This window comes from Filicampus tigris, chromosome 6 (assembly GCF_054856515.1).
Source record: "Filicampus tigris isolate MCC_2025a chromosome 6, RoL_Ftig_1.0, whole genome shotgun sequence".
In the NCBI taxonomy this organism is placed as follows: domain Eukaryota; kingdom Metazoa; phylum Chordata; class Actinopteri; order Syngnathiformes; family Syngnathidae; genus Filicampus; species Filicampus tigris.
In genome coordinates this window covers 14,660,001-14,673,884 of record NC_141222.1, presented here as the reverse complement: position 1 = coordinate 14,673,884, position 13,884 = coordinate 14,660,001, and the positions used below count along the sequence as shown (strand labels likewise).

General features: G+C 40.8%; 2 protein-coding genes and 1 non-coding gene across 5 annotated transcripts in view; 2 read left to right on the top strand and 1 right to left on the bottom strand.

Annotated features, from left to right (window-relative positions):
• The first annotated feature begins 3,477 nt into the window (after positions 1 to 3,477).
• On the top strand, positions 3,478 to 8,964 carry LOC147145954 (uncharacterized). The gene is made up of 11 exons (XM_086033854.1): positions 3,478 to 3,643; positions 3,920 to 3,974; positions 4,166 to 4,210; positions 4,446 to 4,505; positions 4,688 to 4,753; positions 4,840 to 4,866; positions 4,957 to 5,022; positions 5,159 to 5,224; positions 5,526 to 5,588; positions 6,491 to 7,541; positions 7,593 to 8,964. The coding sequence occupies exons 2-11, from the start codon at positions 3,921 to 3,923 to the stop codon at positions 8,744 to 8,746; spliced, it is 2,652 nt and encodes an 883-aa protein (XP_085889980.1). The 5' UTR covers positions 3,478 to 3,643; position 3,920; the 3' UTR covers positions 8,747 to 8,964.
• A 3,084-nt stretch (positions 8,965 to 12,048) lies between these two features.
• Positions 12,049 to 12,122, top strand: trnai-aau (transfer RNA isoleucine (anticodon AAU)). Its single transcript has one exon. It is a non-coding gene; the product is annotated as a tRNA-Ile (tRNA).
• A 517-nt stretch (positions 12,123 to 12,639) lies between these two features.
• aptx (aprataxin) overlaps positions 12,640 to 13,884 on the bottom strand; it is a 7,831-nt gene continuing 6,586 nt past the window's right edge. For all 3 annotated transcript variants that reach the window (XM_086033869.1, XM_086033870.1, XM_086033868.1), the window contains one exon: positions 12,640 to 13,706. In XM_086033869.1, coding sequence (XP_085889995.1) covers positions 13,528 to 13,706 — 179 coding nt within the window. In that variant the 3' untranslated portion in view covers positions 12,640 to 13,527. The remainder of the gene's footprint in view (positions 13,707 to 13,884) is intronic.

The following is a 13,884-nucleotide window of genomic DNA, read 5'->3' as shown; positions in this document are numbered from 1 at the left end:
ATTGCTCCCGAGATGCTTGCGGTATCTGCGGTCATGTGTCATTCAAATGACACTATTGTGTGTCACTATTCATCTGATTTCCGTCCCCGCCTAATATATAGATTTGCTTAGCGATCATTTTATATATTGATGCAGTAGTCGGAATGCCAGTGTTATGCAATTTTTCAATGATTCTCCAAGAACCAATATGTGATATAGAGAAATTCAAGTGTGTGGCAAATGTTGACATGCATCAAGTTCTTTTCCCTTGTGTAAAGTCCCAGTATTCTTGACTGTGAAGGTCAATGCATCACACAACTTCACAGAACCACACGACAAACACACAGACATAGTAAACCGCATGTCTGCGTGCCACAACAAGCATCAATCAACCTGGGCTCACTCCGCCCCTTTCTAAAGCAGGACACCGAGTGGCGGCTGTGGTTTGCGAAGTGCTCCAGACTTTAGTGAACATCCCCAGCCTAATTACATGTTTCTTGTGCATAGCCAAACTCCAAGGAGGTTAAACAAGGAATTCTTTAGTTTTATATAAAGCCAGACCATATATGGACAGCCAGGAAACTTTTACAAGCCTCAGGCAGGGAACGTAGACCTCTTGATTTAGGTATCCTACTGTACGTATCTTATTTCCACAGACTCATACCATAGTTCCAAAAACAGGGTATGGTTACATCGTAACAAAAGTATATCTTATTTACAAGTGGGTTATAAACATTAAAAAATAAAATTAAAAAACAATCACACAATGGGTTACATAACGAAATTATGATTTTGTGTCATGTTTAAAGAATAATCAAAACAACTCAGATACTAGACAGAATCACATTTTTAAAAATGAAAATGAATAATCAGTGTCAGAGTTATCTAGAAAAGCACTACATAAATATATATATATATATACATATATATACATATATATGTATATGTATATGAATATATACATATATATGTATATATATGTATATATATGTATATATATATATATATGTTTTTTTTGTATCTGGGATCTTGTTCTTTCAGTCATGACCCACAACTCTTGACCATAGGTGAGAGTAGGAACGTAAATTGAGTGCTTCGCCTTTCAGCTCCGCTGAATCTTTACCACGATACAGAATCCGCACCACTGAAGACACTGCACTGATCCGCCTGTCAATCTCCTCCTCCATCCTGCCCTCACTCATGAACAAGACCCCAAGACACTTGACCTCCTCTACTTGGGGCAGGATCTCATCCCCAAACCCAGAGAGGGCACTCCATCATTTTCTGACTCAATACCATGGTCTCAGTTTTGGAAGTTCTGATTTTCGTACCAAGCGCTTCACACTCAGCTGTGAACTGCTCCAGTGAGAATTGGAGATCACGGCTTGAAGACACCAACACTACCGCATCATCTACAAAAAGCAAAGGTGTAATACTGAGACCACCAACCCGGACCGCCTCAACGAGTTGGCTGTGCCTAGGAATTCTGTCCATAAAGGTTATGAATAGAAATTGGTGACAAAGGGCAGTCTTAGCAGAGTCCAACCCTCACTGGTTTGATTTACCGACGGCAATGCAGACCAAACTCTGATATTAGTCGTATAGGGACCGAACAGCCCATATCGGGGTGTTCGGTACCCCATACTCCCGAACCACCCACCACAGATGTTCCCAAGGGACATGAACGCCCCCAAGTCCTCAAAACACATGTAAACTGGTTGAGTGAAACTTCCATGCACCCCCTGCCGACGGTATTGAGCTGGTCCACTGTTCCAAACTACACTTGCCCCGGCATGAAAATGAAGATGCGCCTGATTATACGCTGAGCACAGTCTACTTTGTGTGACTAAGTTATCAGGTGCGTGGGGGCGCGGCACCTCCGTGTACCAGAACACCCAATAAGGTACATCACGGTCCCAAACGTGCTAAACTAGAACACACCAAATTGAAGATGCGCCTGTTTTTACGCTCGGGCGCCTGCCTACCAAAATAGCGTCTAAGGTGTGTCAGAGAAATTTCTAGAACTTGTGTCCCCTTGGAGTAATCCATCTGGAGTCTAACGCCAACAGTTTGAATACAGGGGGAAAAAATATAAAAATATTCAATAGCTGCAGCCCTAATTTCCATTGTTACTGCTATTATTTAAGCAATTTAAGATATGAAAAAGGTGAATTAAACTTGCTTAATTAATACGTGAGTGATCAAATTTGTAGGCTTGGGCTGTAGGCTTCACTTAAGCTACAGATAAGGTACAATACACGATGATGTCACAAAGAAAAGCTAATACGGCACCATGGGAATTAGACTAATAACCTATGAATGTATATATATTATACCAAGATAGTACAGTAGGTATAAGGGAACTGTACAGTCTTCTGGACTTCATCATCATAGATAGACGGCAGTTTTGGGTTAAAGTGGTGAAAATACAAGTTAACAGGAAACAAGCCTAACCTCGGCTATGCCATGCTTCCGATCTGAGTGGGTGAGGTTTTTTTTTTCTCCACAAAGGAACACAAACCCTATAGTTTGCTCATCTGTATTTCACATATGACAAGTGAGGGGGTAGAGTCTGGCTAAAATTTAAGGGTGCATCTAGGGGGTAGAGTCTGAATAAAATTCAAGTATCTATCTATCTATCTATCTATCTATCTATCTATCTATCTATCTATCTATCTGTCTGTCTGTCTGTATGTCTGTCTGTCTGTCTGTCTGTCTGTCTGTCTGTCTGTCTGTCTGTCCGTCCGTCCGTCCGTCCGTCCGTCCGTCCGTCCGTCCGTCCGTCCGTCCATCCATCCATCCATCCATCCAGCTAGCTAGCCGTCCGTCCGTCCGTCCGTCCGTCCGTCCATCCATCCATCCAGCTAGCTAGCCGTCCGTCCGTCCGTCCGTCCGTCCGTCCGTCCATCCATCCATCCATCCATCCATCCATCCAGCTAGCTAGCCGTCCGTCCGTCCGTCCATCCATCCATCCATCCATCCATCCATCCATCTATCTATCTATCTATCTATCTATCTATCTATCTATCTATCTATCTATCTATCTATCTATCTATCTATCTATCTATCTATCTATCTATCTTTCTATCTAGCTATCTAGCTATTTATCTACCTATCTATCTATCCATCCATCCATCCATATCTACAGTGTCTTGTCTGTCTGTGGACCAGTTTTTGGTTTCCGCATCTGGACTAGTAAAATGTGCTTGCTGACATAATGTTACTTTATACTTTATGACATTTGGTTTCAAGTGCAAGAATTGGATTTCGTTTCAAGAAACGTTTGTGTGTGTGTGTGTCTGTGTGTGTGTATATGAGTGTGTGCGCGCGCGTTTGTGGTGTCTGTTTGTGGTTTGTGTGTGTAATCATCACCATCCTGCCAAAATGTGTTTTGAGCTCACTCTCTGGCACAAATACACTTTGGCGTGTCCATGGAGGAGAAATCCGGAAGGAAGTGATGTAACAGAAGCGTAATTTGGTTTGCATATATACAGTAGTTGTCGGGGTTTCCTACAGCACGTCCCAACTACAAGCTTGCAGCTCAGAATAGGCGCTGGCTTCTCCTGCTCACTGTCACATAGAAGCTGAAGCTCTGATAGCTTTTCACTTGTCATCTAACTGATAAAAGAAGATTATCCATCAAGATTTGATTGCTTCTATCCAGGTAATATTGAATATTTACTTTGTATCTTTTCAGTCAGTTAAATATGTTTGCATTTTTCTTTACATAGAATTATCTTAATAATATGGGATTTTTTGGGGGGGGGGGTTACATTTTGCATTTAACATACAGTTGCATTTGCATGCAAACATCTGCTTTTAGCTTTAGTTATCTCCAACATTAATAATAAAAATGTCATTTCAAGATAATGATTATACTCACCTCACTGCGTGTGTTTGAGATAGCTTTATAGTAATGTGAATTACATGTGTATTACAGAATGAAGGTCATCGGACTAACACTTTGCCTTATTTGGGCTGTATTTGCCAAACCTGTAAGTACATATTTTGGAAAAATAAGTACAATGATTACCTCCAAGTTTTACAATTTTCATTTTAATATTATTGAACAAAAACAATCAGTCCCAAACCTGTTTTAAATATAACATGTTACATCTGGTGCAATTAAGTAAATAGGTCTCACAGGCCGTGTAAACAAACATTATGTTATTTCTTCTTCTGGCAGATTTCTTTTAATGGTGTGGCAGAGTCAAGTGAATCAAGTGAATCAGTGAGTGTTTTTTTTTCTTTTTCTTTCCCTCTTTCTTTTTTTTAGTCATTTAACGTTAGAAATACGGCATCTCATTAGACTACAGGCGTGGTGATTATATTGTCTGCACTCTGCATTCTTCCAACCACGTCTGCAGCTTATAGCAAGAGATGTTCAAAGAACGCACCACAGTAATGATGTTGATGTTGAAGGGTATCATTAAATGTCTGATTCTCTCTCCGTTAATTTCTTTCAGTCTCAAACTGGAGGTTCATATATTCCACAACCCTATCAACATCCCACCTACCACCAGCAGGTAATTCATTTGACTTAAATATGATTCTCTGCCATTTGCAGGGTTCATTGAGAAAATGTTTTCTCTTCTTTTGAGGGAGTTCAAAAACTCGCACTGTGTGTGTACCTAACAAGAACACAGTAATTGTTCATGTTGAAAGATATCATGAAAGGTCTCGCTCTTTCTGTGTTAATTTCTCCCAGTCTCAGAATGGAGGTTCATATGATCCACAGTCATATCAACATAACCCCTACCAGTACCATCAGCAGGTAAAAAATTATATATTTTTGAATTAGGAATTTCTTCTGCATGTTAAAGGCTCCATTTTGACGTTTCCTATTTTTTGGGGTTTCAGAGTTCTGAGGAAAATCGCCAACATCAAGTGAGTGTCATGCTTACAGTGATGAACCTTCCATGAATGCACTAGATGCTTGAAAGGTATTGAATGTAAATATTAAATAATTTCTTTCAGTCTCAAACTGGAGGTTCCTATGATCCACAATCCTATCAACATTACCCCGACCAGTCTCCCCAGCAGGTAATTTACTCAAAATATGTTGAGTGTTTCTTTTTACGGCCGCCAGTAATGAGCCTTGAACAAATGCAACAATGTAATCATGGTTATGGTGATGTTAAAGAATGTCATTAACAGTGTCTCTGTAAATTTCTTTCAGTCTCAAACTGGAAGCTCATATGATCAACAGTCTTATCAGCAGTACTTGTACCAGTACTACCAGCAGGTAATATAATCAACACATGACATAATAATGATTTTCTGCTCCTGTATTGAGAATGCAATTTTGAGATTTTTATTTTTTTTTGTCTTTTGTTAACTCATTCACTGCCAAGGACATATTTATTTGACTTTTCACAGTCCAGACAGTCAATCCCAGGAACTTATTTGTATATATTTAAGAAAAATTCAAATGTAAGGGTTAAAACGGGGTCTAAAAATGTCTGGCAGTGAATGAGTTAAGAACATGTCAATAATTGTGGCGATGGTAAAGAGTATCATTAATTGCCTCTGTTCATTTCTACCAGGCTCAGAATGGAGGTTCCTATGATCCACAATCCTATCAATATTACATCCAACAATACCAACAGGTGAATTACTCTACATAGGAATTAATGTACTTAAGGCATAATTTTGAAATACATTATTTTCACTTCTTTTTGTGTTATTTAGAGCTCTGAAAAAATTCCCCCTCAGATTTTGTTTTGTGACTCTGCTTTAGCTAAACTTCAATTCTTTTCATTTTTATTTAGTTTTAAGCCTTTTGCAATGTTCACGGTTGTTCTTATTCTATTTAGCGCTCACAGTTTTAATCCCTGGAAAATTAATTATACATACATTCTACAATCTGTCTTAATTTTACTTTGCCATGGATCGATGGTGTATTATAGTTTGATAGTTGTAGAACACCCAAATGCTATTTTAACAAAATACTGTGGATTAAGGCAAAATTGTGTCTCCCGCTTAGCTGTTATGATGTTAGTTTATTTATGTAGCTAATCCATTTTGCACATTGGTCAACTAATTAGCATGTCTGCCTCACATTTCTGAGGCTCGGGCTTGAAACCTCGGCTCCGGCTTTCCCATGGGCGTGTGTATGTTCTCCCTTTGCTTACATGAGTATTCTTTGAGTACTCCGGCTTCCTCCCATATTATGTGTGTTTGTTTCATTGAACACTCTTGATTGTCTTTTGGTTTGAATGTGAGTGTGGATAGTTGTTTGTCTATATGTGCCCTGCGATTGGCTCGTAACCAGTTCAGAGTGTACCACACCTCTCGCCCAAAGTCTGCTTGGGTAATATCCAGTTTACACAAAACTTTTAATCAAGATACTGTATGAGGCAGAGAAAATAGGTGGATGCATCTAGCTCCGGACTGCCTCCTACAAATCTAAAAGTAGCCATGCAAGCCACATGGTGGCGTACTGAAATAAAAGTTACTGTCTAAAAATGGCTCAAGTAACACAAAGGCTTATTTTTTTTCTCCGCTTCAGAGTTGGGATCCAGCTTCTGTGAGTACTGACAACCAAGGTCTGAGTCAGTCAGAGCAGCACAAAGCTGACATCAGTGACACCACCAGCGAGGAAAAGGATGCAGGCAGCATCACTGGTGACACAGCTGACACTGGTGACAGTGATGACAGCATCAGTAGCGAAAGCCATGAGGCCAGTGATATAAGCCATGACATCAAGGGCCAAGGGGCGACTGATTCATCTGACAGCAGTGACAGCACCAGCAATGAAACCAATCAGAGCGTCGACGGCTCAAATGAAGAAAGCACCGAGAGCAGTGACATCAGCGAGGCCACCAGCAGTGAGAGTAACGAGTCCAATGAGACCACCGGAAGTGACAATAATGGACCAAGTCAAACTGATAACAAAGGTTATATCATCAAGAGCCCTTTGGTGAACAAAATTATTTACAGACGTGGAAGCAACGGTGGAGAACCTGGTCAGCCGATCGAGGGTAGTGACGGAACCAGCAGTGAAAGCAGTGAGACCAGTAAGGCCAGCGACAACACTAGTAGTGAAAGCAGTGAAACAAGTGACACTCATGACCGTGCGAGTCATGAAAGCAAAAAGGCGAACAACAGCAGCGAGAGTGCCAGTGATGAAAGCATCGAGTCCAGTAAGGCTAGTCACAGCCCCAGTAGTGAAGCCCATCCGACATTTAAGGTCAGTGAAGTGACCTATGCCATCAAGAGCTCACTGGTAAGCGATGTGATTGACAGCAGTGAGAGCACCAGTGAAGAAACCAGAAAGACCAGCGTGACCAGCGATATCACTCGTGATGACAGCAATCAAAGTGTGACTAGTGACATCGGTGATAGCAGCGAGTCCAATGAGAGCACCAGTAGTGACAGCAATGGATCAAGTCAAACCAGTGACAAAGGTTACACCATCAAGAGCCCATTGATGAATACAGTTATTTACAAAAGTGGGAGCATCATCGGGCAACCTGGTCAGACTAGCAAGAATGGTGATGGAACCAGCAGCGAAAGCAGTGAGACCAGTCAGGCCAGCAACAGCACTAGTAGTGAAAGCAGTGAAACAAGTGGCACAACTGACAGTACAAGTCAAGAAAGCACTGAGACAGACGACAGCAGCGAGAGTGCCAGTGATGAAAGCGTCGAGTCTGGTAAGGCTAGTCACAGCCCCAGTAGTGAAGCCCATCCGACATTTAAGATCAGTGAAGTGACCTATGCCCTCAAGAGCTCACTGGTAAGTGATGTGATTGACAGCAGTGAAAGTAACAGTGAAGAAACAATTCAAACTGACACCATCAATACTGACGGCAATGAAAAGGTGACGAGTGACATCAATGATACAAGTAAGGCCAGTGACAGCAGTGAGTCCAATGAGAGTACCAGCAGCGGGTCAAGTCAAACCGATGACAAAAGTTATACTATCAAAGCCCCATTGGTTAATAAAGTTAACCACAAAAGTGGAAGCAATGCTGGGGAAGCCAGTCAGGCCATCAAAGCTAGTGCTGGGACCAGTAGTGAAAGCAGTAGCACTCATGACAGCACAAGCCATGAAAGCAATGAGGCAGACAAGAGCAGTCAGAGTTCCAGTGAAGAAAGTAATGAGACCAGTAAGACCAGTAATAGCCCCAGTAGTGAAATCCATGATGCAGTCAAGATCAGTAAAATTAACTATGACTTCAAGACCTCGCTGGTAAGTGTGATTGACAGCAATGAGAGCACCAGTGAAGAAACCGGCACAACCAGTGATAACATGAGTAATGACAGCAGTGACTCCAGTGACACTAACAGTCATGAAAGCAGCGGATCCAGTGAAATCGCCACTCGTGAAAACAGTGGAACCGCTGAGGCCAGTGACATCACGGGGCATAAAAGCAGTGATACCAGCGACAGCAAAAGTCCTGAAAGTAGTGAATCCAGCGACACCACCAGTCAGGAAAGCAGCAGCACCACAAAGGACAGTGACTCCACTAGTCATGAAAGCAATGAGTCCAGCAGCAGCACCAGTCAGGAAAGCAGTGAAACCAGCAACGACAGTGACAGCACCAGCCAAGACAGCGGTGAAACCAGTAACTCCAAAGACAGAAACAGTCATGAAAGCAGTGAGGTGCACCAAAGCAAAGGCGTAGACTGTAAGGATGGGGATGAGAGCTGTGAGAGTGAGGAATATTTCTTCCAGGACATTGGTGACGACGCCCACTACTCAGTGGACCATCTCTTGGTGCCTGATGAAGACGACATGGAGTTACGTCTGCGGAGAAGATGACCTCACCCAAAGCAAGACTCCCACGTTAACTTGAAGACTGTTGAAGAAGCTGTCTGATGGTATTCGGTGGAATAGAAGCTATTTTTTTTCTACTCCTGAATGTTGATTTTGGCATCATAATGTTACCGTGTGTGGTTCACTGAAATGATTTTGTTCTCCTGTCTTCACCTGGCAGCAAAGTGTATCTATACAGTTTACAGCATTTTGTGTATGTTATTATGAAAATAAATCTCTAATTTTTATTTGCTTGTGTCATTCTTAATCTGAAACACATGCTGTGCTATTTCTGAGTCACACGTTACAGTAGTGTTGCTTTAACAGGCTGTTGTGTTAAGTTTTTCCTGTGGATCATTAAAAAAATGTCAAATTATCTAATTATTCTATAATAAACATAATATCATTGAGTTCCACAAGCAGATACTAACTTAGCATAGGATGCTAACTAGCGCAACACATAACAGGTAGGTACGACACGGACTTAACTTCTCCAATTTCACAATTACATGCACACAAAATGGTGGCATGAATTTACTTCTCATGGATACACACTCAGGGACAAGATAACTATCGATCTTTGTGGCTTACAACCATAGCAACAGGAAAAGGACGAGTAGACAGCCAAAGTCGTCTTCGTTATTCCCTTTTCTTCTGGGTGGGCGTCAAGTCCCTGGCTTGGAATGATTTTCGGAAACGACGGCGATCTTTGTGACCTTGCAACAGTCCCTGGTGAAAAGGAGGGATCGAGAGACAAAGTCGTCTTGGTCGCTCACTTTTCTTCTGGGTGGGCGTCAAATCCATATTTGGATCATCTAAAGAAACCTTTTGCGCCTTTCACTCCCACAGCCACCAATTAGACACGTACAAGGCATGACCAATAACAAATTACGCTTTGTTAGTGGAGCTAGCCCACCAGCATGTCCGCTAGCAATGCATTGTGGGGAATGCAGAAGAGCCTTAACCCCCTCTTCATGGAGGAACCATGAAAATAGCACCCACGACATCCCCGCACGAAAAAAAAAAGTGTTTTGTACATAGTAAATTATGTTAATTGCTATTGTGTTACGGAATAATATTAAGATAATATTATATATAATGTTATAATAATATTAATACATATATACTGTGTAGGTGGCACGGTGGTTGACTGGTTAGCACGTCCGTTTCCGAGGTCGTGGGTTCGATCCCGGCTCCGGCCTCCCTGTGTGGAGTTTGCATGTTCTCCTTGTGCCTGCGTGGGTTTTCTCCGGGTACTCCAGTTTCCTCCCACATTCCAAAAACAAGCATGGTAAGTTGATTGGACTCTCTAAATTGCCCCTAGGTGTGACTGTGAGTGCGGATGTTTGTCTCTGTAAACTGTTGTATGAACTTTTTACCAGTAGATGGAGATAACGGACATATAACAACTGCAGTGTTGCAAGGCGTGCAGAGCCCGCTTGCCTTGACATGTCAATTATCTGGAGTGGCACCTTGGGGGTCTAATCAGATTTCAAGAGAGGTCAGTGTTCCCGCACCTCTCGAAAAGGGTTGGAGCCTGCAGGGGCGCGGGAAGGAGGGGCCGAACACTGCTGTGGGGTAGGGGTGGGCGTTACTGGGGATTTTGGGATCGGTCCGATATCAAGTAAATACAAGGTATATACAGGGTAGTATCGGCCGATACAGATACAATACCGATACTGTTTGCTTGGAAATGTTATGATCCTTGAGTTTGTATATTATCTTTCATATATATATATATATATATATATATATATATATATATATATATATATATATATATATATATATATATATATATATATATATATATAGAGAGAGAGAGAGAGAGAGAGAGAGAGAGAGAGAGAGAGAGAGAGAGAGAGATTTATATATAATTTTTTATTTTTTATTGAATAACTACAATCCAAACTTTAATAGTATAAAAAAAAAATAATATCAACACGACAGCTAAAATACAATACACAAATACATACAATGTAAAAACCTTTAACAGTAGAAAAAATAAAATGTTCTGGCTTGGGGATCTCCCCCCTCCTCCTCCTCCCCCAACTTCACTTGCAGCTCGTTGCTCTCTGTAGGGGGAGCTTTTTTCATGTTTGTGAAAACTCATGGTGTTACCACAATAGCGGAGCACTTTATTACACAAATCACACTTGGCACTGTCCTTTTCTGTTGTTGTAAAAAAAAGTTGACACCGCTCCCCGCTTGTTTTGCACTGCCATTGCTTTAGGTTACGGACGTTCTCACTCTCCCGTCGCCCTCTCAGCCAGGGAGGGCCGAAAAGTGTGCCTGAGTCACTCACTCAGGCAGAGACTCAGGCCCTGTCTACACGTAGCTGGGGGTTTTGAAAACGCCGGATATAAGCCTGCTGTTAGCCCTATCATCCACACGTCCCTGGAATTTTTTCAGTGAAAACGCAAAACTCCGGCCGCAGTGGAAATTTGCGTATATATCCGGATATCTCCTGATCCGCGTTATTGTCTAGACGGGTATAGCTGGAGATTTATGTCGTCACAGTGCGACAACAATGCTGTGACGTCACTTGCGCAACTTGTGTTTTCATTAAAGTCAACATGGACTCTCGCAGTGCTGCGTTGGTTATAGCCATTCTCGATGCGCTTTTTGCTTACTTATTTGTCCGCAACCAACAATTGTTTCTCGGTGAAAGGTTTAAAAGCAATTCTGAGCTTTTGTCGGTTCTCCCGAACGAGTTTGGCGCAGTGTTTTTGGTTTCGTAGAAGTGACGTCAAGGGCGAGAGAGAGGGGGAGGGGCGCTATTTGCGCAGAGAAGCTCCGCTTTGAGGAAATTGGTGGAGGAGCGAAGTATCGATCTCAGGGAATTTGATTCGATCCAATCAAGTATTTGCTTAGTATCGATAATATTGATATATGTGTCGATCCGCCCACGCATTCTGTGGGGCTACTGCAAGACTCTGGAATCTCTTGTGACTCGCCAGAGATTTATGAATTACTAAATATATGCAAAATCTGAGAATAATGTAGTACTAATTAGTTGAGGAGTAACGTTAAACTCTTTTTGTCACCATTTCAGTTGTCCTGATATTTTGGGCCATGGTTGAAGGCCAGTGATAAAATTCGGCTTCCAGATAGTCGATTCCACCCGACTACTGTATATAATGAGCGCCTCTCGCATCAGATTTCCTGCGCAGTTGCGAGTTAATTTTTGTTTCTACGCGAGTGTAGTTAGCTATGTCTTCAGTTAAAAAACGCATCTTCCCTGGATGCCATAATCAATTTGATCAAATACCACATATGAAAATTTGTTCTCATCGGAGTTTCGCAATGGCCGGTTAGCTCAGTTGGTTAGAGCGTGGTGCTAATAACGCCAAGGTCGCGGGTTCGATCCCCGTACGGGCCATGTCTGTTTTGTTTGATTTTCTTTAAAGACTTCTTATCGCTCGAAACAATTTGTTTAGCAGCATTTTGTTTTACAGCATCAACGTAGGAAATTGAAAATGCAAATTGCATTTCCAGCATTTTCTGTAGTCACAGCCATTGAATGTAGTCCTTATGATGATAAAGTTGTTAATATTCCAAATACTCTATTTTACAGTACTCAATTATCACTCAAAGCAGTAGTGTTGCAATTTTGAAAAATCACAAGTCTAATTTAAACTCAAAATGCTTTTCAACTCAACATTTTTTTCTACAACTTTTTATACGTACCATAATCTAATATTTTTATGGTGTTGTTCTTTCGTCAATACTCTATTTTCAAACTAAGAAGTGCTGTTGTATATAAACTAGAAATAGACCGATGTATTTCTTTTTTGTCAGTGCCGATACCGATAATTAGTAGTCAAGGAGGCCGATCATTGAGCCAATATTCATTTTTAGCAAAAAAGGAAAATAAAAAAAAGCAAAAAACACTTAACTTTGTTGAAATGTCTTTAATCATGTTTATTGAAAAAGCATTTTTGTTAAATGTTTTTTTTTTTTTTAATTATAAATATTTATATACATGTTTTACAGTTCTAACAAAAAGGGAACTCCTGGGTCATCAGTGTGTCTTCCAAATTTAAACAAACAATAGCTCCATATTGTTTTGTACAGTAAATAAAGTACTCCACAATTTCCAAATGACAGAAATGTTAAAAGTTCACTTCTCCTTGTTTTGATTTCAAACAAAAAGTGTTCCTAGGGTCACTATAATCTCTTATGAAATGAACTGAAAATTTAAATCAATAGTTTCTTGAAGTTAATAGTTTTAAATGGATTTATTATCGGCAATCGAAATTTTAAAAAAGGCAGATGCCGATATTCGTCAAAACACTGAATATCGGAGCCGATAATCGGCCCGGCTGATAATCGGTCCATCTCTAATATAAACCGCTGTTTATAACATTTTTATGGAGTAATATTATTATATAATACTCACTTATCTTCAAAACACACATAAATACAAACGGTAAAGATATTGAGTCAAACATTTCCAAAGTAGTACAGAAACTGTACATATTTTCTTTAATTAATATACACTTTTACAAAATATTTGAAAAACGTTTAAGTACGGTATGTGGAAAGAGAAGCAAGGTACTGTATGTGGACTGTTGTGTCTTGATCTTTGAATCCATGTTTTGTCCAGAACAAGAAGTGTGTCTCATATTCCATCCACCAATTTTCAAGACAATTTAGCCTCACTAATCGCGGGTGAGATGGCGCCTATCATCCCAGCTGACTTTTGGCAAGAGGCAGAGTACACCCTGGACAGGTCGCCAGTCAATCGCAGATGTCCCACAATGTAGCTATGAACATGTGAGCTACTATGATGCATTTGACGTCCTACTCTCAGCAGGGAAATGGGATTGGAGATGCTGTTTCAGAGCTGGTATAGTGGGAATTTCTTTGCGACACAAGTGGCAACGTAGAGGCAGCTTCAACAACTCACTGGTGCCTTCTTTGACTGTTACCTTTCCATCAGTTTCAAGCATACGGATGACGTCTACAGAGAAATCATAAAAGAGCACAACGTAATTCATTTTAACAATTTATTAGTGACAAAAAGACAAAACTAAACCAGTAAAAACATTATCGCAGTATAGCTAAACAACTTATTCGCAGGACTAGTTTGGATGAAAAAGTACTTGGGTAGGATATCAGTAAATTAGTAGGGTTATAGT

Bases quoted from the DNA above. Each gene is read 5' to 3' on its own strand.
- LOC147145954 (XM_086033854.1), top strand. From the start codon at position 3,921: ATGAAGGTCATCGGACTAACACTTTGCCTTATTTGGGCTGTATTTGCC. The intron at 3,975-4,165 runs GTAAGTACATAT...TTCTTCTGGCAG, and splicing joins GGGCTGTATTTGCCAAACCT to ATTTCTTTTAATGGTGTGGC. The intron at 4,754-4,839 runs GTAAAAAATTAT...TTGGGGTTTCAG, and splicing joins CCTACCAGTACCATCAGCAG to AGTTCTGAGGAAAATCGCCA.